At 44.0% G+C, this 27,671-nt stretch overlaps 1 protein-coding gene across 2 annotated transcripts in view; it reads left to right on the top strand.

The window, feature by feature from the left end:
* LOC137357734 (exostosin-1-like) overlaps positions 1–27,671 on the top strand; it is an 813,195-nt gene that overhangs the window by 569,541 nt on the left and 215,983 nt on the right. For both annotated transcript variants that reach the window (XM_068024074.1, XM_068024075.1), the window contains exon 3: positions 19,440–19,533. In XM_068024074.1, the coding sequence (XP_067880175.1) occupies positions 19,440–19,533 (94 nt within the window). The remainder of the gene's footprint in view (positions 1–19,439; positions 19,534–27,671) is intronic.

Genomic DNA, 27,671 nt, shown 5'->3' on the forward strand with positions numbered 1-27,671 from the left:
AAAAACACTAACATATTTGTCAAATATGGTATCCTTTTCATAAATCCATGTTGACTCTATTTAATCATCATAAGTGCCTTACTACCACGACCCTAACAATAGATTCTAGCATTTTCCACTGACGTTAGGCTCAGTGGCCTATAGTACCCTGTTTTCTCTCTCCCTCCTTTCTTAAATAGAAGGGTTATGTTTACTACCTTCCAATCTTTGGAAACTGTTCTAGAATCTAAGGAATTCTGGAAGATCAAAACCAATGCATCCACTGTTGCTGCAGCTACCTCTTTTAAAACCCTAGGATGCAGGTCATCAGGCCTAAGGGATTTGTCGCACTTAGTCCCATTAATTTGTCCAGTACTATTACTTTGCTTACATTATTTCTTTAAGTTCCTCTTCCTTACTCATTATTTCCTCTTCCCATTATTTCTGGAATTTCTTTGTGTCTTCTACTTTGAAGACAGATACAAAGCGTCGAATTTAATGCAGCTGTCGAAGGTGGATATGGTGGTATGGGGGGATGAAGAACCGTCCACCTGGAAATCTGACATTGTGACGTTGGTTCTAGATTTTGTCAGTGGTGGGAAAGCACCTTGGCGGCATTGCCGCCCCTTTGTGACAGGAAGCTATTTTAAATTGCTGAAATGCTGTTTTAAATGCATTTACATATAATTAATTACAATTTAATGATTGTCCCTCGATTTTGTGAACGGCGGGCGGCATTCACGTGCTTTTGGGTTTGCGACCGAGGTGGTACCGAGTTGAGAGGCCACATTGCTGCGCTGGGGAGGCAGCCTTGAGCATTGTTGCACAGGGGAAGAGAGGAGTTCGGAGGCCGTTGTGGGACTGTGTTTCTGTGTGATCTGCAAGAGGGTTCTGGGGTTCTGCAAGGGGGTTCGAGGTCTTGGGGGCTCTGCACGGGGGTTCGGGATCTCGGGGGCTCTGCAAGGGGGTTCGGGGTCTCGGGGGCTCTGCACGGGGGTTCGGGATCTCGGGGGCTCTGCAAGGGGGTTCGGGGTCTCGGGGGCTCTGCATGGGGGTTCGGGATCTCGGGGGCTCTGCACGGGGGTTTGGAGTCTCGGGCACTGCAAGGGTGTTCGGGGTCTGGGGAGCTCTGCAAAGGGATTCGGGGTCTTGGGGGCTCTGCAAAGGGGTTCAGGGTCTCGGGGGCTCTGCAAGGGGGTTTGGGATCTCGAGCTCTGCAAGGGGATTTGGGGTCTTGGGAGCTCTGCAAGGGAATTCGGAGTCTCGGGAGTTTTGCAAGGGAGTTTGGGGTCTCGGGGCTCTGCAAGGGGGTCCAGGATCTCTGGAGCTCTGTAAGGGGGTTCAGGGTCTTGGGGGCTCTATAAGGGGTTTTGGGGTCTCAGGGGCTCTGCCAGGGTTTAGCGTGGGTTTGTGGGGTGGCTGTATTGTATTACCAAACCGCTATGTCAGTGTTTGGTCACTGACACTGCTAAAACAGAGAGTGGGCCATTCGCAAGGTTGGGCTCTGAGGTCCATCAGCGACTCCACCGTGAGAATTGTCAGAACCTCAGTTTGCCAAGGCAGGGTGGTTTCTGCATCAACAGCGATCTGCAGGCCCACAGTTCACCTAGCATGGGTCTCATATTTTTGGACCCCAGTGGCGTGATGCGGTACCTCCAATGGAGGGAGGCCCAGGAGGCTGCTGAACCTGTCCGTGAGGCTCCACGACGAGAACAACAGCAGCCGGCATTCCAAGAAGGGCCCACATACACCACGGAGTGTACCGGACTCCGGTCAGCTACATGCAAATGTCCACGTGTCACTGTCAGCGAAGACTACGGCCGTCACCAACTTATGCGCCCTACTGCAGGACCATTTGTGACTTCTGGGATTTGGGGTCACCCTGTACCTGTGACCCTGCAGATCACTGTGGCACTAAACTTCTACACATCTGGATCTTTCCAAGGATCCACTGGGGACAAGTGCGATTTTTCCCAGGCAGCAGCCCACCGCTGTATCAAGGAAGTGACCAAATCCCTATTCAAGAGGGCCGACAACTATGCTCGCTACCGGACCAACTCTGACAGTCAGGCCGAGAAGGCCACCGGATTTGGGGCCATCGCTGGATTTCCCCAGGTGCAAGGTGTGATAGATTGCACTCATGTGGCCATCAAGGCTCCAACGGACCAGCCAGCCGCCTTCATCAACAGAAAGGGCTTCCATTTAATCAACGGTCAACTGGTCTGCGACCACCGAAAGTGTTTCATGCAGGTGTGTGCCCGCTTCCTGGGAAGCAGCCATGATGCCCACATACTTCAATAGTCCCAGGTGTCACAGCTTTGCAGAACCCCTCCTCCCCCCCACCCCCCGCTCACCTTCAGGGAAGGATTCTCAAGGACAAGGCCTACCCATTGAAGACATGGCTACTGGCACCTGTGAGGAACACTCGAAATGCAGCAGAGGAGAGGTGCAGCAATTGCCACAGCTCCACCCGAGCGACCATCAAGCAGGCCATTAGGCTATTGGAGATAAGATTCCGCTGCCTGGATCGATCCGATGGAGCTCTGCCCAGTGAGGGCCTCATGTATCATGGTGGTCTGCTGTGCTCTGCACAAACTAGCGTTGCAGAGAGGGGAGGCCGTACATGACAATGAGATGCCTGAGTGGCACTCGTCCACTGATGAGGAGGACACAGAGGAGGGAGAGGGCCAAGCAGCAATGGATGGTGGAGACCCTGCGTGGGAGGCCAGACAGGTTGAGCGATGTGCAAAGGAGGCAAGATAAAACCTCATAATCACCCGTTTCCAGCCATCCTGATGTCCACTCACAGGGAGTCAAATAAAGACTCACCTTAATGCATTAAACCTGTCTCCTCCTTTCCATTTGTGTTCCCTGACTTGCGACCGGATGCAATGCACGCTCGTGCCCATGGGAGAACATATGTTAATGAGGGCTCTCATTACATTGGCATGTTAATGAGGGCTGTGGTCACATTGGCATTGAGTCAGCAGCTCACAATTAAGACATAATGGAACACGGCTTTCAGACAATGATGGCTAATGATTTGGACAAAAGAACTTTTAATTAATCACGACAGAACAAATGAGCTACACCCTTGAGACCCATAGTGTGGCTAGGTGGTCTTCTTAATACGTTTGTGGGTGCTCCTATGTGGTGTGATCCCTGTGATAGCAGCTGGGCTGGAGGCATGGATGGTAAAAATTTGCGGAGATCAACAGGACAGTTCTGCTAGTGTCAGCTCCTCGTCCCCTACTGGGGGATCTGATATGTCTCACGCTGTCAGAGGAGTTAAGGGAGGTGAGCTATGAAGAAAGATGGTCTGTGGCTGAGATGCATCTGTCAGGATGAGATAATACCCTAGCCCCTCTGCTATCGCCATCATAGTTCTACCCTCCCCATGTCACACACCGTCCTGCATAGTCTCATGCACTCCTCAAAAAGGAGAGGGGTGTGGAGCACTCACCTTGGCCTAATGCAGGAGGTCATTGATCTTTTTCCACACTGGACCCAGTTCTGGTGGGTGACCCCACGGCTGCTGACCTCCTCTGCGATCTCCATCTGGGCTTGCTTGATCAGGCGGGAGAACCTCTTCTTGTTATCGCATGGGAAGAGAACCTCCCGCCTTTCCCTTGCAGACTGGAGGAGAATCTGCAGGAAGGCATCACTGAACTGTGGTCACTCTGTGTCTTGCCTCGGCCATCCTTTGATGTCCTCTTCGAGGGGTTGGGGGGTCCATGAATGTGTTCAGCAACATTTTCACCAGTCAAATGAAAGCTGCCAGTGACCCTAAGGCAGGAGTGAATGCAAGGCTGGCAGGCCTTTAAATATGGCACCAGCACCTGCACCGGAGTCATCTGACACCATAATCGGTGACTCGCCTCCAACCCCTGGTACGTGACTGGGGGGAACCCACGCCTCCACTATACAAAATGGCCGCTCATTGCGTGATCGCAGTAGGTCAGCCACCCACGTGACAAACAAGAAAGGTGCCTTTTTCCACCAGGAGCAGGCTCATTAAATTCAGCCCTAAGTATGTGTTTAATGTCTCTGCCATTTCCTTATTCCCCACAATAATTTCAATTGTCTCTGCCTCTAACAGGTCCACATTTACTTCCACTAATCTCTTCCTATTTACAAACCTATTGAAATGTTTACAGTCTGTTTCTAATGTCTTTTGCCAGTCTTCTCATATATTCTCTTTCCTCTGCAATTTCTTGGTCCTCCTTTGCTGAATCTTAAAATCCTACCAACCTGAGGCTTACTACTCTTTTTGGCAACATTATAAGCATTTCCTTTGATCTAATACTATCTTTAATTCCTCTTGTTAGTCATGGTTGGACCACTTTTTCTGTGGGGTTTTTGTGCCTTACAGGAATGTATATTTGTTGCAAATTATGTATTAATTCTTTAAATGCTAGCTATTGCTTGTCGACCGCCATATCTTTTAATGTAGTTTTGAATGTAGTTTCCCAATTTGCATTAGCCACCTTACCCCGTCATACCTATGTAGTTTGCTTTGTTTTGATTTAAGACCCTAGTTTCAGACTTAACTAAATCACTTTCAAACTCAATATAAAATTTTATCATATTATGGTCACTCGTCCCTATATGCCTCATTACTACTTTTTATTGCACAATACTAGACCCAAAATAGCCTGTTCCTTACTTGGTTCCTCAGTATACTGATCTAAAAAACTATCTTGTATACATTCCATGAAGTTGTCCTCCACATTATTACTGCAAAGTTGTTTTTCCCAGTCTATAAGAAGATTATAGTCCCCATGATTACTGTATTATCCTTATTACATGCGCCTCTAATTTCCTGATTTATACTTTGCCCTACACTGTAACTACTGCTAGGGGGCCTATAAACAACTCCTACCAATGTTTTCTGCCCCTTGCTGTTTCTTAGCTTCACCCAAACTGATTCTACTACTTGATTTTCTGAGCTAAGATCCTTTCTCTCAATTGTCTTTATCCTATCATTTATTATCAGAACCACCACTCTCCGTTTTCCCTTTTTGCCCAGTTTTCCCAATACAAATAATGGCATTTTGCATCAAAAATAATTTAATTTGCTGAAAACTGAAATGCTAATGTCAGACTTCTCACCTGGCATTGCACAATGTGTATCTGAGAGATCAGAAAGCCGCCAAATATCTGTATGTAATCGTGCTGATATGAGGAAGATAATAACCCAGTTTTTGCTGTAGCGGGGCATCTAATGACATCTGTCATTAGTTAGACTTACCCTTGCATGTTTAGGTTTTTTAATTTTTAGCATGATGAGTTGCTGAAAGTGCAAGCTGATGGCATTGCAATGAGGGAAACAGAGCATCTGGGATCTGGGTGAATAGGTCAAGCAAATGTATATGTCCTTAACACATCAAATTGAAGGATTGAGAAATAAACAGTGCAAGGACTTTGAAGGAAGTGTAAATTAAAGTGGGTGAATTCAATATCAAATCATGTACAGGAAGAAAAATAAAAAGGAAAGAAAGATTAGTTTACGAGAGAGAAAAAAACAGAAAGGAAAAGTAAATTTTTTAAAAAGTCTCCAGCAACTGTTAATACCTGAAGGAATGAGACTGTCCACTTGTAATAGATAATTTTCAATGCCAGAGAGATTTACTAGCAGCAATTAACATTTATCATGTCATTAAATGATAAGATTTAACTCTCTGTGACTAATTTAGTTCTTTTCTACCATGCAAATACAGCAACTTCATGTCATTCAATGAATTTTAATGATAAGGCGGATAACATTCTGTTTTCGCAAGGCTAATGGTGGAGTGGCACAACTACAGTAGAAAGATGCACAACAGTCGCTGTACCATTTACCCATAAATGACGACAAGTGCCATTCGCCTCACTGTTATTTTGAAAACAAAATTTTGCCCAATACTTTGACATCCTTATTACAGAAAGGAAATGATACAGCCAGATTTTAGCTCACTTGATTATTCTTCCCTGGTACTGTTTAGCCAATGTACTAATCCAATAATTTATATATATTTGCCATTATTACTGATCAGCAAACAGTATTGGGAGCATGCTGAGTGAGCTTGTCAGAGTCCACCTCGAGGAGAAGAAAGAATTCCGCTGCTGCAATCTTTGGACATAATGGTGTGTGCATTCAGGATCCACCATCAATTACAGAGGAAAACCCCAAAAGTAGCAGGGAGTCAACTGAATTGCTTCTGGCCAATTTTTCTCTCCACTCACCTTCATACCACCCAAGAACAGGGAGTAAGGGAAAATCTAGTCCAAAATGTTAAAAATCAAAATTCATGAGGAGGATTCTCCAGACTCATCCCCAAGTAAAATTAAGCTGGTGCTGTGGTACCAGAAATCCCCTTTGAAATTTCTAAATCCACAATTTTTAGTGTAGTTTTGTTTTGCTTCTTGCAATTCCAGAGATGAAATGTTGGATATATCTGAAGCTTGTTGTTCGCGTCCCTGTACACTTTGAATGTAACTATATTCTTTCACATGCCATAAGCATTTTGGGGTTTTTTTGGAGGCACATATTTTTTAGAAGTTATTGGTCAGCTTTTGCTAGTTTTGTACATTGGAAATCTGGATACACTCTATCATTTGCACCTAATTGCACATACCTGTCAGAAGAATTCTGTCTGTTGCTAAGGTTGTAATGGAAGAAAAATCTTAAAGAATGCTTTGCAATTCCACTCACAGAACCAACCAAAGTAAGCCGTGCTTGTAATAACACATTGTGATAAATGAACTGTAAGAAATGTGCAAAATCTCAGAGCGAATGTTTGCTTTTGAGAAATGTTTTTGTAACAGATAGAGTTCTTTATTGAAGCTGTATAAAGTATAGCAGCTACAGTAATAATACAAAATAACATTTCACCTATGAATCAAGTAGCGTATCTCATTTTTACTATTCATGTTGTAATTTTAACATTTTTTATTGTCCTGCAACTTGCATTTCGCTAGATTGGTAATAGAGATGCACATTGACACCTTTGTGTGGTATGATATTGGGTGATTTAAAAATACTTTAAAAAAAAAATCTATGTGAAAATTGTATCACATGATTTGTGATGTAGCCATATTGACGAATGTTGACAGGCAGGGGAGGTGAGTTTGGGTGTGTGCAGGAGTTAAATCCCCTAAAAGTGACATTGAGTTGGGACCCAATATCATCTGACTACTTCCAGGTTGAAGGCGAGTAGGGAATCCTGTGCAGCTGTTGGGTAAGTCATTTAAATATTCAAATTGCTCATTAAATTGTGTTTTAAGCAAGGATTCTGGCTTTAACAGCTAGTGGACCTATTTCCCAAGCTTTCAGCAATTCACCAGGATCACAGAGGTGAGTGCACAGCGGGGAGGGCTTCTTCAGTAAAACTGACAGGTTGGAAAGGCTTTGATCAGAAAAACTGAAGAACTCCAGCCACAGCCAGGTAAAAGGGTGCTTACAGCATTTCTTCTCAGAGAGTGCTTTCAGTGCTTGACAAGTGGCTGTCAACTTTTTGGAAGTCACTTCACCTGTCTTGCACTTCACTCACCTTCAGCTGCACTTTTCTGCTGCCAGCCTTCACCACAGCATGGGAGCAGCTCTACCTTGCACCTCTGATGAAAAGCAAAAGAAACAGCAACACCTAACAGCAGCAGCACTAGCTGCCTTCTCCCCAGCCACATGCCGCTCCACAGGGCAGAGGGAATAGACACAGAGATCTAGCTCCAAGGAGATGAGAACCTTAACTCAGGGCCTACAGGCAGAGGATCAGCTCTGTTGACATGAGCACCAGCAGTGCCTCAGGAGGCTCAGGCTTTTACAACAGGTCATTGCTGATAACTGCAACAAGACCTCCTTCCCAGTGGACCAGGTGGCCATGCATTTCCAATGGCTGTTATGGTGCCTGTCACTGTAGGACCACTCCCATGCCCTGAATCTCTACCTCTCCCCGAAGTTGTTTGCTGTCTTCTTCAGGGAGAGAAAGCAGAGAGTTATGGATGTTAGAAATGGCTTGTATGGATAGCAGGGAAGGACAACATTTGTGGAGGATGACTGTGAGGTGTGGGTGCGGGAGGGCAATAGGATGAGGGTGAGTGTGAATATTGGCTGCTCAGATGTGGACGTGAGGTGGTACTTTTTTTTATTCTTTCATGGGATGTGAGTGGCGCTGGCAACGCCAGCATTTGTTGCCCATCCCTAATTGGTCTTGACAACTGAGTGGCTTGAACTGAATTTAAATTCCACCAGCTGCAATGGTGGGATTTGAGCCTGTGTCACTAGGGCATTGGCTTAGGCCTCTGGATTACTAGTTCAGTGACATTACCACTATGCCACCGTCACCCCTGCAGAGAGAAGAATAAGTGGAGCTACAAGGTGTGTTATTCTGAGGAGTGTTGTGCAGGAGAATGCTGGGTAAGTCAGAGTGTGCAGCTTGGCACCTGAAAGTGATATACCACTCACCCTTCCCACCCTCCTGAGGTCCTGGATCCTCTTGATGCACTGTCTCCAGGTTGGAGGGACCACACTTCTGCTGCTGACTTCCTCAGCCACTTCCATCCATGCCTGTTTGGTTGGAGAGGTTATCCTCTTCCTCTGATCCTTGGGAAATATCACCTCACTGCAGCCCCTCAGATCCTGCAACATGACCTCCAGGTAAAAGTGAGAAACCTTGGGCGGGCGGTGGGAAGACAGCCTTCCCAGACTTGCTCTCCATTCCTTTGGTGCTGCAGCTTCAAAAATCCTGTTGTAACCCATTACGGGCTCCCTTTAATTAGAAATCCTTCCTTCGACAGAATGGACATACTATTCTGCCCACCCTCCCTGATTGGTCAGGAAACCTGGAGGTGGGACGCTAATGCTGTGGCTCTGTTAAAGAGCCTCGGCAAAGCCTGCTGGTGAGTCCGACAGGTTTGTGACTTGCTAATGGTGCCACCATTTGGCCACACCTTGGTACTTGGCCAAACAGCCATGGTTGTTCCACACATCTTCCCATCTGTGCATGCCCAACAGCTGAATTTATCTTGAAATTGGTTTTAGGTATGTGACTAAGGTGATAAAATTCCACCCATAGCTTCAGTTGTAGTTCAGACTTTACTGGCAGGTATAAAGAGAATTTCAGAGCAAGTTCTTTATGGTCTTCCAGGATCTCAGATTATGTAAGAACTCTCTGAATTTGTGACCATGTGATGTTTATTATTTCAACAACAACCATTTGTATTTATATAGCACCTTTAATTTAATAAAATGTCCCAAGGTGCTTTACAGGAGAGATATGAAGCAAAATTTGATATCAAGCCACATATGCTGATACTAGGGCAGATAATCAAAAGCTTGATCAAAGAGGTAGGTTTCAAGAAGCATCTTAAAGGAGGAAAGAGAGGCAGAGAGTTTGAGGGGCGGAGAGGTTGAGGGAGGGAATTCCAGAACTTATGGCCTAGGCAGCTGAAGGCATGCCCACCAATGGTGGAGCGATTAAAATCAGGGATGCTCAAGAGGCCAGAATTAGAGGAGCACAGATGTCCCATGGAATCATAGAATGTTTACAGCACAGAAGGAGGCCATTCAGCCCACTGTGTCCATGCCGTCTCACTGCAAGAGCAACTTACCTAGTCCCACTCCCCTGCCTTTTCCCTGTAGCCCTGCACATTTTTTCTCTCTCGATAATTATCCAGTTCTCTTTTGAAGGACTCGATTCAATCTGCCTCCAACACGCTGTCAGGTAGTACATTCCAGATTCTAACCACCCACTGCATAAAAAAGTTTTTTCTCATGTCGCCTCTGGTTCTTTTGTCAATCACCCTTGTGAGCCTCTGGTTCTAGAGCCTTCGGCCAATGGGAACAGTTTCTCCCTATCTACTCTGTCCAGACCCCTCATGATTTTGAACACTTCTATCAAATCTCCTCTTAATCTGCTCTTCTGCAAGGGGAACAGATCCAGCTTCTCCAATCTATCCATGTAACTGAAGTTCCTCATCCCTGGAACCATTCTCGTGAATCTTTTCTGCACCCTCTCTAATGCCTTAACATCCTTCTAGAAGTGTGGTGCCCAGAACTGGACACAATACTCCAGTTGAGGCTGGACCAGTGTTTTATACAAGTTTATCATAACTTCCTTGTTTTTGTACTCTATGTCTCTAGTTATAAAGCCCAGGATCCCATATGCTTTATTAACCACATTCTCAACCTGCCCTGCAACCTTCAATGATTTATGCACAGTTCCCCAAGTCCTTCTGCTCCTGCACCCATTTACCCTTTATTTTATATTGCCTTTCCTTGTTCTTCCTACCAAAATTAATCAGAGCACACTTTTCTGCATTAAATTTAATCTACCACTTGTCCGTCCATGTCCTCTTGAACTTTATCACCATCCTCCTCACAGTTCACAATACTTCCAAGTTTTGCATCATCTGCAAATTTTGAAATTGTGTCCTATACACCCAAGCACCCAAGTCCAGGCCATTAATATATATCAATAAAAGCAGGAGTCCTAACATCAACTCCTGGGGAACCCAACTATATGTCTTCCTCCAGTCCAAAAAACAACCGTTCACAACTACTCTGTTTCCTGTCACTCAGCCAATTTGGTATCCAGGCTGCTACTGTCCCTTTTCCATGGGTTATAACTTTGGTGACAAGCCTGTTATGTGGCACTTTATCAAATGCCTTTTGGAAGTTCATGTACAGCACATCAACTGCATTACCCTCATCAACCCTCTCTGTTACCTCATCAAAAAACTCAAACAAGTTAGTTAAACACGATTTGCCCTTAACAAATCTGTGCTGGCTTTCCTTAATTAATCCACATTTGTCCAAGTGACTATTAATTTTGTCACAAATTATAATTTCTAAAGGTTTTCCCACCGCCAAGGTTAACCTAACTGGCCTGTAGTTGCTGGGCTTGTCCTGACACCCTTTTTTGAACAAGAGTGTAGCATTTGCAATTTTCCAGTCCTCTGGCACCACTCCAAGGAGGATTGGAAAATTATGGCCAGTGCCTCCGCAATTTACACCTTTACTTCCCTAAGTATACTTGGATGCATCTCATCTAGTCCTGGTGGCTTATCAACCAGCCTTTCTAACCCCTTTATCAATTTTTAGCCTATCCAGTGTCTCGACTACCTTCTCTTTCACCATGACTTGGAGGTTTACAGGGCTAGAGGAGATTACAGAGATAGGGAGGGATAAGGCAATGGAGGGATTTGAAAACAAGGATGAGAATTTTAAAAATCATTGCTTAACCATGAGCCAATGTAGATCAGCGAGCACAGGGGTGATGGATGAATGGGACTTGGTGTGAGTAACGACAGAGTTTTGGATGACTTCAGTTTTATGGAGGGTAGAATATGGGAGGCCAGCCAGTAGTGTATTGGAATAGTCAAGTGCAGAAGTAAACAAATCATGGTTAGATTTCAGCAGCAGATGAGCTGAGGCAAGGTGGATTTGGGTGATATTACAGAGGTGGAAATAGACTATTTAGTGATGGTGCAAATATGTGGTTGGAAGCTCGTCTCAGGATCAAATATGACGTCAAGGTTGCAAACCATCTGGATCGGCTACACGCAATTGTCAGGGAGAGGGATGGAGGTGGTGGCTAGGGAACAAGTTTGTGGCGGAGACTGAAGGCAATGGCTTTAGTCTTCCCAATATTTAACTGGAGGAAATTTCTGCTCATCCAATACTGGATGTCAGACAAACAGTCTGATAATTTAGAGATAGTGAAGGAATTGAGAGAGGTGGTGTAAGGTAGAGCTAGGTGTCGTCAGTGTATATGTGATAAGTGGCAAAAACAAATTACAGTGGAAATCTGAAATAAAAGCAAACTGCTGGAAATACTCAGCAGGTCTGGCAGTATCTGTGGATTTTAGATCATACCCTCTGCCCCCATTTTGTTTTTTTATGTTTGTTTTGCTGCTTTTTTTTCCTGTCATTTCTTTCTTTATTCCTTTACTTTGTGTTCGGACAGCTGCTATCCTATCATTCGCACCTCCTCTAGCCACATTTTTGGGCTGAATTTTACCATCCCTTTGGGAATGGGCTGGGAGGCAGGCAGGGTGGCAAAATGGAGCAGGAAGGCATTGGCTGGCATGGCCATCATCTTCCCGCTGCCATGCCATTTTGCCAGAGGCGGGAAAGGTGACTGACAGCTCACCCGCCCAGAGCCCAATTGAGCCACTTAAGTAGCCAATTAAGGGCCTCTTCCCACCTCCGCTAGCATTTTACCACCTGCTGAGGAGCCTGTTGTCGCATGGAGAGACCACCAGTTAAATCCTGGCAACATTCCAGCAGGCGCCGGGGGGTGGAGGAGGGGTCGGGATGCCCTCCTTTTTGGGTACTCCGTGGCCCATAGAGGGGCCCACAGTGGCAGCGGCTGCCCCCGCTGTAGTGGCACTGCCTGTCCTCCATGCAGCCCCGAATCTCGCTGCCGGCCAAAGTGGGATTGCCCCCCACATTCGGCCCCGGTTGTGGGACACCTGCCGCCGCCATAAAATCCAACCTATTGTTTCTTTACTTGTCCCATTACCACTCCCTGTGGCCTTGCACCATGAAATCTTTTGTCATTTAATCTCTTTTGCCCTCCACGTTTTCACAGACCTTCCCTTTTCTTCTTCTCTTCACCCTCTCCACTTTCACTAGCTCGAAACTATTACATTTCTAATTTTTCTCAGTTCTGGTGAAAGGCCACAGATGCTGCCAGACCTGCTGAGTATTTCCAGCATAGAGTCATAGAGTTATACAGCACAGAAACAGGCCCTTCGGCTCATTGTGTCTGTGCCGGCCATCAAGCACCTATCTATTCTATTCAGCAGTTTATGTTTTCATTTTATATTATATATGTGATAACTTGCTCAGTGTTTTCAGATGATGTTATTGACGGTCAGAATGTGGATGAGAAATAAGAGGGAGCCATAGTTAGATCCTTGGAGACCACAAAGGTAATAGTGTGGGAGCAGGAGGGGAAGGCATTGCAGGTGATTCTCTGTCTATGATCAGAGATATAAGAATGGAACCTGATGAGTGCAGTCCCGCCCAGCTGGATGACAGTAGAGAGATTTTGGAGGAGGTTCAAAGTTATAAAGTACAGAGCACTTTACTAGAAATTGAAACATGGCAACGTCGTAAATTTTAAGTCTTTTTTGGAGACTCCTACTTATCAATAACTTTTCAGGAAGAAATACTTACCCAGTCTCAATTCATATGTAGCTATGGCGTTGCCACATCATTTGAAATTCTGTTCCTATAGAGACCTCTAGTGTCGATACAATGCTTAAACAGAAGATTAAATTCCATGCACAGACCAGCACATCTCTCCACAAGCCAACAGAAAAAAAACTTATTTTGTCTTGTTTGCTATTTGATTTACAGAGTCTAAAATGATCATAAATCTTCTAACACATGGGTGCCGTTTTCAGAAATTATTTTGAGTGGATTTCTAGACTGAATACTATAAGCACATAAGAATTTTTAAGAACAGGAACAGACTATTTAGGTCCAACAAGCCTGTCTCTTCTTGATTGATCTCATCCCCACTTGTCTGCTTGCTGAGTCCATTCACTCCCCGGAAACACATTGGGACTTGAACTCATCTGTTCTGTTTTCTTCTGTGCCCTTCCCTGATAACTTGTTCCATATGTCTAATATTCCTTATGTAAAAATGTACCACCTGGCTTCATTCTTAGTCCTATTTGTGAACTTGTTTCCCTGATATTTGTAATTTTTGTCGTCATGATCAATTTGCCTAGATCAGCATAATAATTTTTCCTCCAAATTCTTGAAAACTACAATTCGGTCATTTCAACTTTTCTTACTAATGCCTTATGCAGTAAAAATTGTGACTTTTTTTTGATCTGAGAAAAGTTTGGAACGCTTATTTCATGATCATAAATTCTAAGCTAGTTTAAAAGAATTGTGATAATGCCATAATTTTTAACATTTCCATTCTTCAGGATTGTGATTTGGCAGAAGTTACAGTGCCACATGATTTCCTGCAAGTTCTTCTGTAAACTACTCACAATCTATTCACAGTTCATTAAATTATGTACAGCATTTCTGACATAAAGAGCAATATTGAACCTGTTGAAGAATTTATGTTATATTACTTACATATAAAAGTATGAAGCCATCAAATAATCATTTTCACATTGATCGTCAATAGCGCAGATACCTTTTCTTTTGTTTATATAGACTCTTAATTTACAGGTGTTTTGCAATTAAAAGCATTCTTATTAACATGACCACCCTGCATTTCATTAGTTATCATTATTTGTAGACAATTAACAGAGAACGTGTTCACCTTTATCAGTAATTCCACCCCCACCTCACCTCATTCACCACTGAAACCCTTATGCACCTCCAGAGTTGACTGCTCTAGTGCTTTCATTGTCAGTCTTCCATCCTCCATGAACTGTTCAAAACTCTGCTGCACATATTCTGTCCCACATTAAGTTCTGCTCACGCACCACCTCATGCTGTCTGTCTCCAGCTCCTTAAATTTAAAATCCTCATTTTTGCCTTTATGACTATTCATGGCCTTGCTCCAGCCTACCTTTCCTTCGGTCCTAAAACCCCACCCCACCCCTGAATTCTCTATGCCTTCAACTCTGGCCTTTTGTGCCTCCATTCTTCCTCTGCCCTGGTGTTGGTTCTAGAACATTTAGGTTCCTGAGCTGGAATTTCATCCCCAAACCTCTTCACCTTTCCGCACCTCTCTCATCCTTTAAAAACCTCCTCAAAATCCATTTCTTCAACTGACCTTTCAGTCACCCCTCTTCATTTCCTTTCCCAGCTTGGTGTTGTTTCTCACATACCTGCTTATGAAGCCTTTGGGACTTCTTTTAAGTTACATAAATGTAAGTTGCTGTTGTTTTGCAATCAATTGTGAATTCATTGAGGCTGTATATATTCCCAGTCCTTTCATTCATGAAAAACCAACACAAGAACTCCTTATCTATTGGACCAATACAGTACTCCAAGTTGTGCCACCCAAGCTCCATCCTTCTTCACCCTGGGCTAGATCCTTAACGAGGATGTTACAAAGTTGACGGACTACTGCATCACATGGCATCTCATTAAAGTGAGTCCCTCTAAAATTATATCCAGTGTATTCCACCTCCACAATGCCAATGCCAAAAAAGAATTGCGTATCTACACGGATGGTCAGAATCTAAAGCACGATCCCAACCCAACATACTTGGGAGTGACTCTGGATAGGACTTTGTCCTTCTGGGAGCATCTGAAGAAAACGGCAGCAAAGGTCAAAACCTGAAAGAGCCAATAACCAAACTTGCTGGATCTACGTGGGGCACTGCTGCCACAACACTCCGGACCTCAGCACTTACCCTATCATCCTCAGCAGCAGAGTACTGTGCACCTGTCTGGCATAGGTCATCACACACACACCTTGTTGACACTCAATTAAGTGCAACAATGCGTATCATAATTGGAACCCTCTGCTCAACACCCTTCCCCAGCTTCCTGTCCTCGTAAACATCACTCAGCCACACATCCGCTGACTGACGAAAACCCACAAGCTGGTTGAAACTATCCATTCTACACCTCACTTACTACTTCATAAGATGACACCAAAATTGGTGGTATAGTGGACAGTGAAGAAGGTTGTCTAAGGTTACAACAGGATTATAGATCAACTGGGAAAGTGGGCAAGGGAGTGGCAAATGGAATTTAATGCAGACAAGTGTGAAGTGATGCATTTTGGGAAGTTAAACCAGGGCAGGACATATACAGTGAATGGCAGGGCCCTGGGGAGTGTTGTTGAGCAGAGAGACCTTGTGGTGCAAGTACATAGTTCCCTGAAAGTGGCAACACAGGTAGACAGGGTGGTGAAGAAGGCATATGGCATGCTTGCCTTCATCGGCCGAGGCATTAAGTACAAGAGTTGGGACGTCATGTTACAGTTGTACATAAAGTTGGTTAGGCTGCATTTGGAGTACTGTGCGCAGTTCTGGTCACCGCACTACAGGAAAGATGTGATTAAGCTAGAGAGGGTGCAGAAAAGATTCACAAGGATGTTGACTGGTTTGGAGGGCTTGAGTTATAAAGAGAGATTGGATAGGCTGGGTCTGTTTTCCCTGGAGCGAAGGAGGCTGAGAGGGGACATGATAGAGATATATAAAATTATGAGAGGCATAGATAGGGTAGATAGCCAGAGTCTGTTTCCCATGGTAGGGGTGACTAAAACTAGAGGGCATAGATTTAAGGTGAGAGGGAGGAGGTTTAAAGGGAATCATAGGGGTAAATTTTTCACACAAAGAATAGTGGGTATCTGGAATGAGCTGCCTGAGGAGGTGGTGGAGGCAGCAACAGTAGTGACATTTAAGAGGCATCTGGACAGGTACTTGAATGAGCAAGGCATAGGGGGATATGGAATTAATGCAGGCAGGTGGGATTAGTATAGATATGGTCGGCATGGACGCGGTGGGCCGAAGGGCCTGTTTCTATGCTGTATGACTCTATGACTCTGTAATGACATTTTCAATCCACCTACTGCCCGCCTTCCATCTCGGCACCCCATATGGAGCAACCTTCCTGAGCAAGATCTACCAGCAGGCATCATTTGGATCAATGAATGGGAAGCATGGGAAGTCACTAACCAGTTCCTTGTGACAAACCCCATCTGTTAAATGGCAGGTTTTGAACTACCATGGTGAGAGTGGTCCTTGCTAAACAAGTTTAGGACAAGCCAGGGCCCCTGCACAGCCAACCTCCACCACTGGAGGCTCAGTACAAACCTCTTATGCATTTGTGGAGAGACACAAACAATGTGGCCAATTACCAAGGAGTGTCCTCTCTACAGACTAAGTGGCGGACTAATCACCTTAAACTCAACAAATGAGGAGGCAACCGCTTGGCTCTGGTGATTTGCTAAATAAATAAAAGTACTCCAAGTAGATTGTGCAATGTACAGTAGCCCTGATCTGATGAACCATCATTGATTAAGTACAATGGTCTGTGTGCAGTATTTTTGAAAAATTAAAATTTGTACTCTGAAAGTAGCCATATAAAGTAGTCTCACCACACTGAACCATATATCGTGAGCTCCCTAAGAGCATTCACACTATACGAAACAGTGTGCTTACACTCAACCTATTGAATTGCTTTCAGTATTCATGTCTACAGTATTTCTAATGGATTGAAATGCATACAACATTCATAATATATTGGACTATATAAAATATTCTAATAGATTGAACTGTGCAGCTTTCTAAACCAATTGAGTAGTATGTAATATTCCCAATGTATTGAACTACAATGCAATAAAAATGCACACTCTTCCCAAAATGTACTTCTATAGTAGTTGCAAAATATTGAATATTTATATTCCCAGGATATTTAACTCTATACACATTTCTTTGACATATTGAAATGTGCCTAGTATTCAATAAGATTGAATTGTCTCTTTTTAATAATGCCTGTGGGGTCTATAAATAAGTTAACCGTGGTCGCTGTGCAGAAATGCTACTACGTTCCTGAAAGGGCTCAACCTTGTTAATTATTAACTAAAGGGAACATTTTCCTTCTGTTGACTTCAAATGATGATGGCTGAGGAAACATAGCGTGCTGTATTTTACCAGCCCTCTGGGGATGGGCTGGGAAGCAGGGGTCAGGCCTGTAAAATGGTGAGGGAAGGTGGAGGTGTGGAATGCTCTTTGTCTTCTCACTGCCATGCCATTTTGTCTCCCACCCAGAGACCAATTGAACCACTTAAGTGGCCAATTAAGGGCTGCTTCCCACCGCTGCTGGCTTTTACAAGGGGTGGGTAGGCCCTCCGCCACGTGGAGAAACTACCAGGTAAACCCTGGCAACCTCCCACTGAGCTCAGGGTGGGGACACTCTTTGGCCCTCAAGGGGCCCCCCTGGTGGCAATGGAACCACCTGCCCTTAACAACTGCCCACACACACCCACCCTTCACTGGGGCCTGCCTGACTGAGCCCAATGCCCCCAGACCCCACTTAACTGGTTGAGAGCGTGCTGTCCTTGTATATCCTCTTCTTCCAGGTGCAGTCCCAGCAATGGCCACTGCTCCTGGTATCGCTGCTGGGACTGCTGAGCTGCTGGCCCTCCGATTGGCCGACAGCTCCTGGGAGTGGGTGGCTGTCCTTAATAGGGACACCTGCCCCAGTGGCAGCCAATTAGTTGGCAGGCACTGACAAGATGCAGCCCTGGGTCCCGCAGATCGCTGAAGTGGGATCACCCAGCCGCCCCCCACTACTTTCAGGCCCATTGGCAGGACCTCAGCCATGAGAACAAAATTCAGCACAGTATGTTCATGTTTACAAGAATATTTTTGCACTGCATATTATAGATCTAAAAACTGAGACATGCATATTTATGTGTAGGTAAAGGAAAATATACATGTTCTATTGCCAGAGGACGATTACAGAAAGAGACTGCATCCAGTTTTAAAACACCATGGGCAAAGCTTTCCTATGCTTGCTGTCCGTTTCCTACCTGTAGAAAGGGAAGGTTGAAGGTCGAGTGGAGACCTTGTGCACTGATCTATCTGCTTGAATGAAATCTCAGAATGGGCACCCAGCACTCCTGTATATGAACAGGCAGAAGGCTGCTTACATATCAAAATAGTGGTGCAAAACCTATTGCATAACCCTGATTGGAACTTTCTAGGAGAAATGGGCAAATTGTGCATGCCAGTCCCATTTCTGCAGGCATTGAGAGGATTAGGCTATGGACCTTGAAAGGACCATTGGAGACCTCCCCAGTTCTTTGAACAATTTTTGGGGAACCAGGAGAAGCAGGAATGTTCCACCGAGCCTCACAAAAATCTTTTGATCTGCTGTCTGCCCATCCTGTCCCCCTTGGCATCTGTTTCCCCACTCCACCCTCCCCTCTCCATCAAACTTTACCTGCCAGCCAGCTGACTGCTTGAAAGAGCTGGCTTCCTCCTGTGAGCTGCAATGAAGCACTATGTGGCACACATAGCTCACTGAGAAAATGATAATGATGCCTGAACCTGAAAATGGTTTGGGCTTCCTGATTGCCGTGTTGAGTGGGTGCTGGACCAAAATCGCCCCCCCTTAGGAAAACTTTAAACTTCAGCAAGGACACAAAACAGGCAGTGGTGGATTGGCCATTCATTACACACCCCAGCTGATTTTCCTTGCCATTGAAGTTAATCAGCGAGTTTGTTTTATTGGCGGCTGGTCCTCTTCCGCCTGTTTTACGTCCCCAACAAAATTTAAAGGTTCGCCCCATATTTATTTGATATGGAGACAATAGAGATTGAACTTGGAAACAATTCTGTTTCATATGTTGCTCATCCCAAATTGGTTAAGATATATATAAAATCAAAGGAGTTGTAATAGAAATGATCACGATCTGGCTCTGTATTGTCCAAGAAAAAGGAACACAATTAAAGAGACATAGAGAAATAGTGTTCAAGATTTTTTTTTTAAATTGTTGAATTAGTGGATTTAATTGCATTTATGTATTTTGTCTCGACAGGTTTGAATACCAGGAATTGCTACACAATTCAAGCTTTTGTCTTGTCCCAAGAGGCAGGAGGCTGGGCTCTTTCCGATTTCTGGAGGCTCTTCAGGTAAAACAATGGAGAAACAGGAAGATGTATAATTTTGACTTTGACAGATTATTAGCTGTTCTTTAATATAATCTGTCAAATTTAATAGTTAGCATTTTAATCTTGAGGTTCCAAATAGACTCTTTGGACCTTTAGAAGACTTTATTAATGATTAATAACAACTACTAATGCCACTGTTAAGCTATTTTTATACTACTTTAAGATTGTTTCCTTTTGCATATTAAATTTAAAACATGTATTATTGATATTAATCTCTATGACCCAATGGTCCCATATGGTCGCTCCTTCAGTCAAGATTGAAAAGTGGCAAATTGCAAGGCCCTCCAGCTGTGTGATTTAACCATCTCGTTGTAAAGGGGAGGCAGTGGCGTAGTGGTAATGTCACTGGACAAGTCATCCACAACCCGGGGTATTGCTTTGGAGCATGGGTTTGAATCCCACCATAGCAGATGGTGAAATTTGAATTCAATTAATAAATCTGGAATGAAAAAAGCTAGCCTAATGCTGATCATGAAACCATTGCCAATTGCTGTAAAAACCCATCTGGTTTACTAATGTCCTTTAGGGAATCTGCTGCCCTTACCTGATCTAACCTACATGTGACTCTAGACCCACAGCAATGTGCTGACTCTGAAATGGCCCAACAAGCCACTCAGTTCAAGGGCAATTAGGGATGAGCAATGAATACTGGCCTAGTCAGTGATGCCCACAAATGAATAAAAAAAATGGGAAAATTATTCACAATTCACCTGGGTTTAGAACAAGTACCAGGAGTGCACCTGTTCTAGGCCCATATAGATAACATGTGGGGTTCCCCATTATTACCTCTCTCCTTTCCTAGTGCAAGCAACGATCTTTTCACTGAGCAAGGCGATAGCGAATTTTATTAGGTAATTTGGAAAAATATTGGAGCACATGACAAACTGTACCAATCCTTGTGTGAATAAAGCTCCCTAATATTTCAGCTTCATTGGTTAATATTTAAATAGAATTTTAGCAGAGATGGTTGCAGTTGCAAAATTAAAAACAAAATAGTGATACCAATATTTATCAATTGTTGTCTCTTGTTAACTAAAATCGATGGTATTGTCAAATAATTCATCAAAATTTTGAAAATAAACATATGCTTTTTATCTCCTATCTTTCTGTAATTATTTGAATGCCTATAACCCACAAAGCCTAGTTAATTACTGTGTCTCATTTATATTGGCTCCCTGTGGAGTAACAATGCCGTAAACTATTCATTACCCTCTTCTTCCTCCTGCCATGCCCACCTCTGACATCCAAAGAGTGGTATCAGTATTGGATACAAGTGCAAAATTCCTAGGTGGGACCTAAATTGACCACCTTCTGGTCGAGAAAGCAAACTGTTTTACAGACAATTCTCTACCATCTCATTACATATTAAGTAAATGTTTCTCCTTTGCTTTGGCATCTTCACAGCATACATCATTCTTCAGGACAAGAGGGTAGCTAAGCAACCCATGATTGAACCAGCACTATGAAATGTGTAAAAGCAGCCTAAATTGACAAAATCATTGATTTTGTTCCTCTCTTCCAGTGAGATGTCCTTAAGTTTTTACCTCGCACTTCCTCAACATTCTAGAATTTGCTGAGTGGGAAATCACAAAAGCATCAGCTTGTTTCCTAACCACTCAGTGGCACAACATATTGCAGCATTAATGTGCTATGTTGCTAAGCTGCTTGAAAACTCCCTCACCCTGAGTCTGTTGTTCTCACTAAAGATCCATCAGATCTGTGCCAAAGATTATTTTGGAAATCACTATCCAGATGTTATGTTGCTTGTAGAAACAATTAATAAAAATGTTAGATACATTAAATTATTATAAAGGTTGATCATTCCTGGTTAATAATGCAATTTATTTAGAAGCAGTAATAAGCCAACATTATGGTGAATGAATCTGTTACGTATTACAGTTTCATCCAATATCACCTTGGATAAAGTATTAAGAGCAAGAAAACTCTCAGAACTGTAATGCAGAATTGCAGAAAAAAACTTGTTTTTATATTGTGCCATATCACAAATGTCAGAAATATCTCCAAGCGCTTTTCACAATGAATTACATTGGAGTCCAGTGGCTTTTGTTACGGAGGCAAACATACCAGCCAACAAGATTCCCCCAAAGAGCAATAAGATGAATGACAATTTAATTTGTTTTCAGTGTTATTGTTTGACAAGAATGTTGACCAGGCATCTGAGAGGGGCACATTTAAATTATGCACTTAATGTAAGAAGGTTGGAATATGAAGAGACTGTTCACCTTGTTGTTTAGTCCCTCATTTGGGATCTACACAAACCATTATCTTTTCCTCCTGTTCGAGCAGCTTGCCATTGACCATCTCTGTATTGAATTGGTAATTTTTTATTTCCTTTTGAATGTCGCAGCTGGGTTAACACTTACTACACTGGTTGGCTCGCAACTCTTTGCAAAGAAGTTACACTTCAAATTACACTTGATTTTAGCTTTTTCAGCTTACAACTATGATCACTGGATTACTTTTCCAGCTTCCTCATGAAACACATCAATCTGATTATCTAAATGGTTTTAAAACTTAAACCACATATAATTTCTGCCATTTTTTTGCAATATCCACAGTTTGAGCTTACTGAGCTTCTTTTCATACTTCATTAATATAAGACCTGTAACTATCTTTGTTCCCCTTTGTTGAAATATTGAAACTGCATCTGTGTCTTTCAGTAAGTATGGTACTTCATGCGGCTCTGATCAATGCACTATAGAATATCCACGGTGCATCTCTAAAAATCTATATACACCTTAGAATTCCATATGCCTGGATAGTTGATCCTCGTAAAGATTACATGCCTTGAAATTTCCTGATTCACTCATTGATTATTATTTTTAACCCCAAAGAATGAATTGTTTTACATTTTTCAATGCTTACGCCATTCAGTTACTAAGTTTGGGCTGGTATCTTTTTGTTGAACATTATCACTCTCCTCAGAACATCCTATTTTCCCATATCGACTGGCATAATTTGAAAACTTGAACTATTTTCAGGATCCCCATTGAAATGAATAATGATATGAATTGCTTGAATTAGAATTATCCCAATTAGAATTATCACTGACAAATTGCACTGTGTTTCATATTATCTAGTCAAATCGTTATCCAACTTATAATTCTTTTTAATCCCTTGAGTTTACACCCTAATTACAAACTTTCAGAAAGTAATTTTATCAATTATTTTGACACCATATAATTATTCTTGTTCTGACCAGGTGAGAAAGGGGTCTAGGGTTCCCTCTTAGCCTTCACCTGGTCATACCGTAATAAGGTTTAATTTCAAACACACCGTGGCCGGAATTTTATGCCACCCCAACGAGCCAGTTGGTGACGGTGAGGTGGTGTAAAATGGAGTGGAAGACTCTGGAAGGTTTTCCCGACCTGCTCCCACCGCCGCTCCCCTTTACGTAGGGCAGGGGAGGTGAAAAGCGGCCAACCCACCCACCCGCCCCAGGCCAATCAAAGCCTTTAGGTGGTACTTCATGCGTCTGCCTCCAAGTGGGCGTCCTGGAGCTGGGAAAGCCGTCTGGGAAAACTAGGTGGCTGCGATCATCCGGGGTGGGGGAGTCTCTGCTCATCGGGCACAGGGTGCCCAATGGAGGGCCACCCCCACTACCCCAACCACCCCCAGCACCCAAAACGCCCCCCCTTCCCCCCAACCGACCACCCTTGCCTCACTGGGGCCCGAGCAATTACCCCTAGCGAGGAAACCAAAACCTACCTGTCTTCCCGGCTCCAGGTCTTTGGCTGGGCTGCAGTCCCAGCAGTGGCCACTACTCCCAGTAGCCCGCTAATTGGCCGGCAGCTCAATGAGGTGAAACATCCTCCCTCAATGGGTGGAAGTCCTGCCTCGGAACAATTAAAGCCTGGGGACCCATAAAATGTGGATCAGATCCCCAGGCGAGGCAGACGGCTCCCAACGTGAAATCACATCCCGTGTTTTTAGCTCCCCCTTGGTGACTCCTTGTTCACTAACTTCCAATTATAAGGCAAAGAAACTAGCCCAACAGGTTTTCTTAGGTTTACAGAAAAAAGGTTGAACTTTATTAAACTTAAACTCTAATTTGGTTAACATCTATGGATACGCGGCGCGCCCATGCTAGCATGCATACGTGATATACATATGCAGATAGAGACAGAAAATAGCAGAAGAAATACAGTGGAAAAGTTTGAGGCAATATCTGAAGATGGTTTTGATTACTGTTCGAGCTCGCTGTAGAGTCCTTGATTGTAGGTAGGTCTTGCTTTTCGTTGGGGCCCAGTATTCTTCTTAAACCTTGTTCAGTGTAGGAGACGTTTCTCTTTTTGAGATTTACATCTCTTCAGTGGGTCCAGAGGCTGGTGAAAAAGAGATGGGAGCAGACAGGAGAGGTCTTCTCACTCCAGGAGCAAACTGCAGTCTCTTTGTTCAAAACATTTTGTACAATTCAGAAAAACCAGGTTGCCAAGCAGGCTAGTCATGTGACCAGTTGGTCCGACCATGTCTGTTTGTGGATTCAGCCATCCCAGCAGTCATCCTGAAATTTGAGCTCCCTCACCTTCAATGTCTGGTGCTCAAAGTCCATTGTGGGTTAAATTGGATAAGGGAAGTAACCCCTTTGTCTCCACAAGCACTGTCTGGTAATATGCAAATATCGCTCCAGCCAAGGACCTGGTGATTTCTTTTATAAACAAGTCCTTTCTTCACTTCAACAACAGTTTTCAAATCAATGTTCATGACAAAATTTATGTGCCTCCTTCTTGGCAGGTGGGGGGTCTGCATAACGCCTCCAAACCCAGCAGAATGAAATGCGATTTGAGAAAAGTGCATTTGATTAAAAGGGTCGAGAGAAAATATAAGATACAGAAAAAAAACATGCATTTCTCTCATTCATTCACAAATCTTAAAACCTATTAAAATTGCCCATTTCCATGACTGCCTACGGTCTTTGTTCCTGCTGAGGTCTGGAAAGTGGGGAAGGGGTTAGATTTAATTAGCCCTAAGTTGGATTTTTTTTCTCAGGAGAGTCAGTAGTGAGCAGGTCTATCCTGAGCTCTCTTTCAGTGCTTTTCTGAGTCATGCAAAGGCTTTGACGTCAAGGGATGGGTGGTTCTCTTTTTTATGACTGTGGGGGAGGATTCTTTGCAAATCGCCCCTTTGTCCTCTGGGACACTCCTGCCTGCAGGTATTTGTGCAGACTCTGCTGCACTCCCTTGTGTCATTTCGACTAGGTGAGGCATCACCCTCATGGTTTCTTTGCCCGTTATTTGTCTCTGCAGGTTCCTGTAAATGCTGTTAGCAACTCTGGTGGGGTGCTTCTAGTGTCTGCATTTAAATAGGAGTATGTGGGGTCAAACTTTTCAAATTTTTTGGGTTTGACTGGCCGGACAGTAGGGGTTTTCATCTGGGATTCCTCCTGGACTTCCTTTAACCTTCCCCTCTCTGTGTTGGTTTGATCATGGCTTGATCCACTACACATTCAGGGAATCTGCAGGGATCTGTCTCCTGCCCCTGCCCTGTCTCTCTGACCTCCTGTGGTCTTTCTTTCACCACTGGGGGGAGGGAGGGGGCTACCATCTTCACCCCCACCCGATCATTACCTAGGAGTAGGTCAACCCCGTCCACAGGCAAACTACGGACAATTCCCTACGGCTACCAGTCCCAAAACTAGGTCGCACTTCAGGGGCACCAGGTGTACAGGTACAGGCATACACTGCCCTCCAATACCATTCACCACCATTTTGGTGTTCACTGCACTCTCTGGGGGAAAGGTCATTCCTTTTTCCCAGTAAAAGGGATCTAGTAGACCCTGTGTCCCTGAGAATTACAATGGATTTTCTTGCCCCACTCGAGGGTTATGGGGTTACTTTCCTTTCAGACACAAAACCCTGATAACCTTTAGGAATCCTATTAAATTTTCCTGCACTTGCAGCTGTAAGCTTCCTGGGTCTCACTCTTACTGCAGTTAAAGCCACAGCTTCTTCACTGAGCGGGTGTGCCCTGATTAATCCTACAGGTTTTCCCTTTAGTTTCCAGCAGTCAGCTTTTAAATACCCTGCTTTATTACAATGGAAGCACACAGGTCTCCAGGTCTCATTCTTGCTCACAGCATCTTCCTTTTTGGCTGGAGGAGGGTTCCTTGTGTCTCCTGCTTTCTTTTCTCTCCCAAGATCGCTTGGGCCCCTATCACCTTCCCACCGTTTGTCCTTTTCAGATTTGTGGGGGTGACTAGGAAAGGTTTTCCCCTGGGAAACCGACTTACAAATTAAAGCGAACTTATCAACCAGAACGGCCGCTTGCTGGGTTCTCTGAACCCGCTGCTCCTCTGCATGGGTCTTAATGGAGAGCGGGAGAGAGTGTTTAAATTCCTCTAATAGAATTACTTCTCTGAGATTCTCATAGCTGAGCTGTACTTTAAGAGCCCTCAGCCACTGGTCAAAAGGCAGCTGCTTGCTTCTTTCAAACTCCAGATAAGTTTGATTAGCTTGCTTCTTGAGGGTTCTAAACTTTTGGCGATAGGCTTCGGGTACTAATTCATATGCTCTGAGGATAGCACTTTTTGTCAGTTCATAATTTGATGAACTCTCATCTGGCAACAGGGAATAAACCTCATGGGCTTTTTGGGTTAGCTTGTTTTGTAGTAAAAGAGGCCAGGTCTCAGCTGGCCATTTTCACTGCCTTGCCAGTTTTTCAAAGGACACAAAAATACTTCTACATCTTCCTCATTGAATTTTGGGATTAGTTGAGCTAGTTTTAACAATTCTGTATCCGGCCCTGAATTACAGTCCTCCATATTGGCCATGCTTCCACTGGGGTTACTCTGTCGCCTCCCCCCGCCCCCCCCCCCCCCCCACCACCAAGTTAATTCAAGCCGCTTCAGCTCTCTCTCTTCGCATTCCTTCCAGAATATTGTTTCTCTCTCTCTCTTCTCTCTCCCTCATTCCTTGTCCTGTCTTTCTCTCTCTCTCTCCTCTCTTTTTCTTCACGTTCCTTCTGGAAGGCTCTTTCTTTCTCCCTCTGCCTCTCTCTCTTTCCCTTTCTCTTTCCCTGTCTTCTAATTCAAGTTTCCTTTGTTCCAATTGTATCTTTGCTAACAATACCCTGTCAGAGTCTGCTTCTAACCTTGCTTCTGCTTCTTCAGATTCAAGGAAAAAATGGTTAGCCACTAGTCTTAGGAGTTCAGACTTTCATGCCTTGGCATGTACATTGATCCCACACTGCTCAGCCATTTTTCTCAGCTCCTCCATAGACAGTGCTCTTAACTTATCCCAAGTTACTTCACCCTGGCTTGGGGAGCTACTAGCTTCAGTTGCAGACATATTAGTATTCTAGCACACACAATCACAAGAAAACCTGTATTGAAATTTTCCTCTTTTTCTGATTGGGAACAATTTGGCTTCCCACTTCCAATTTCTCTCGTTTGCCTGTGGGTAAAATGTAGGATGGTAGCCCCGAAATTTCTGTTACAACCAGGTGAGAAAGGGGTCTAGGGTTCCCTCACAGCCTTCACCTGGTCTTACCGTAGATGGGTTTAATTTTAAACACACTGTGTTTTTAGCTCCCCCTTGGTGACTCCTTGTTCACTAACTTCCAATTATAAGGCAAAGAAACTTACCAAACAGGTTTTCTTAGATTTAAAGGAAAAAGGTTGAACTTTACTAAACTTAAACTCTAATTCGGTTAATGTCTATGGATACACGACGCGCCCACGCTAGCATGCATACGTGATACACACATGCAGATAGAGATAGTAAAGAACAGAAAAAATACAGTGGAAACGTTTGAGGCAATATCGGAAGATGGTTTTGGTTACTGTTCCAGCTCGCTGTAGAGTCCTTGACTTTGGTTGGTCTTGCTTTTCGTTGGGGCCCAGTATTCCTCTTAAACCTTGTTCAGTGTAGGAGACTTTTCTCGCTTTGAGGTTCACATCTCTTCAGTGGGTCCAGAGGCTGGTGAGAAAGAGATGGGAGCAGACAGGAGAGGTCTTCTCACTCCAGGAGCAAACTGCAGTCTCTTTGTTCAAAACTTTGTACAAAACTCTTTGTACAATTCAGAAAAACCAGGTTGCCAAGCAGGCTAGTCATGTGACCAGTTGGTCTGACCATGTCTGT

This window comes from Heterodontus francisci, chromosome 3, assembly GCF_036365525.1.
Source record: "Heterodontus francisci isolate sHetFra1 chromosome 3, sHetFra1.hap1, whole genome shotgun sequence".
Classification (NCBI taxonomy): domain Eukaryota; kingdom Metazoa; phylum Chordata; class Chondrichthyes; order Heterodontiformes; family Heterodontidae; genus Heterodontus; species Heterodontus francisci.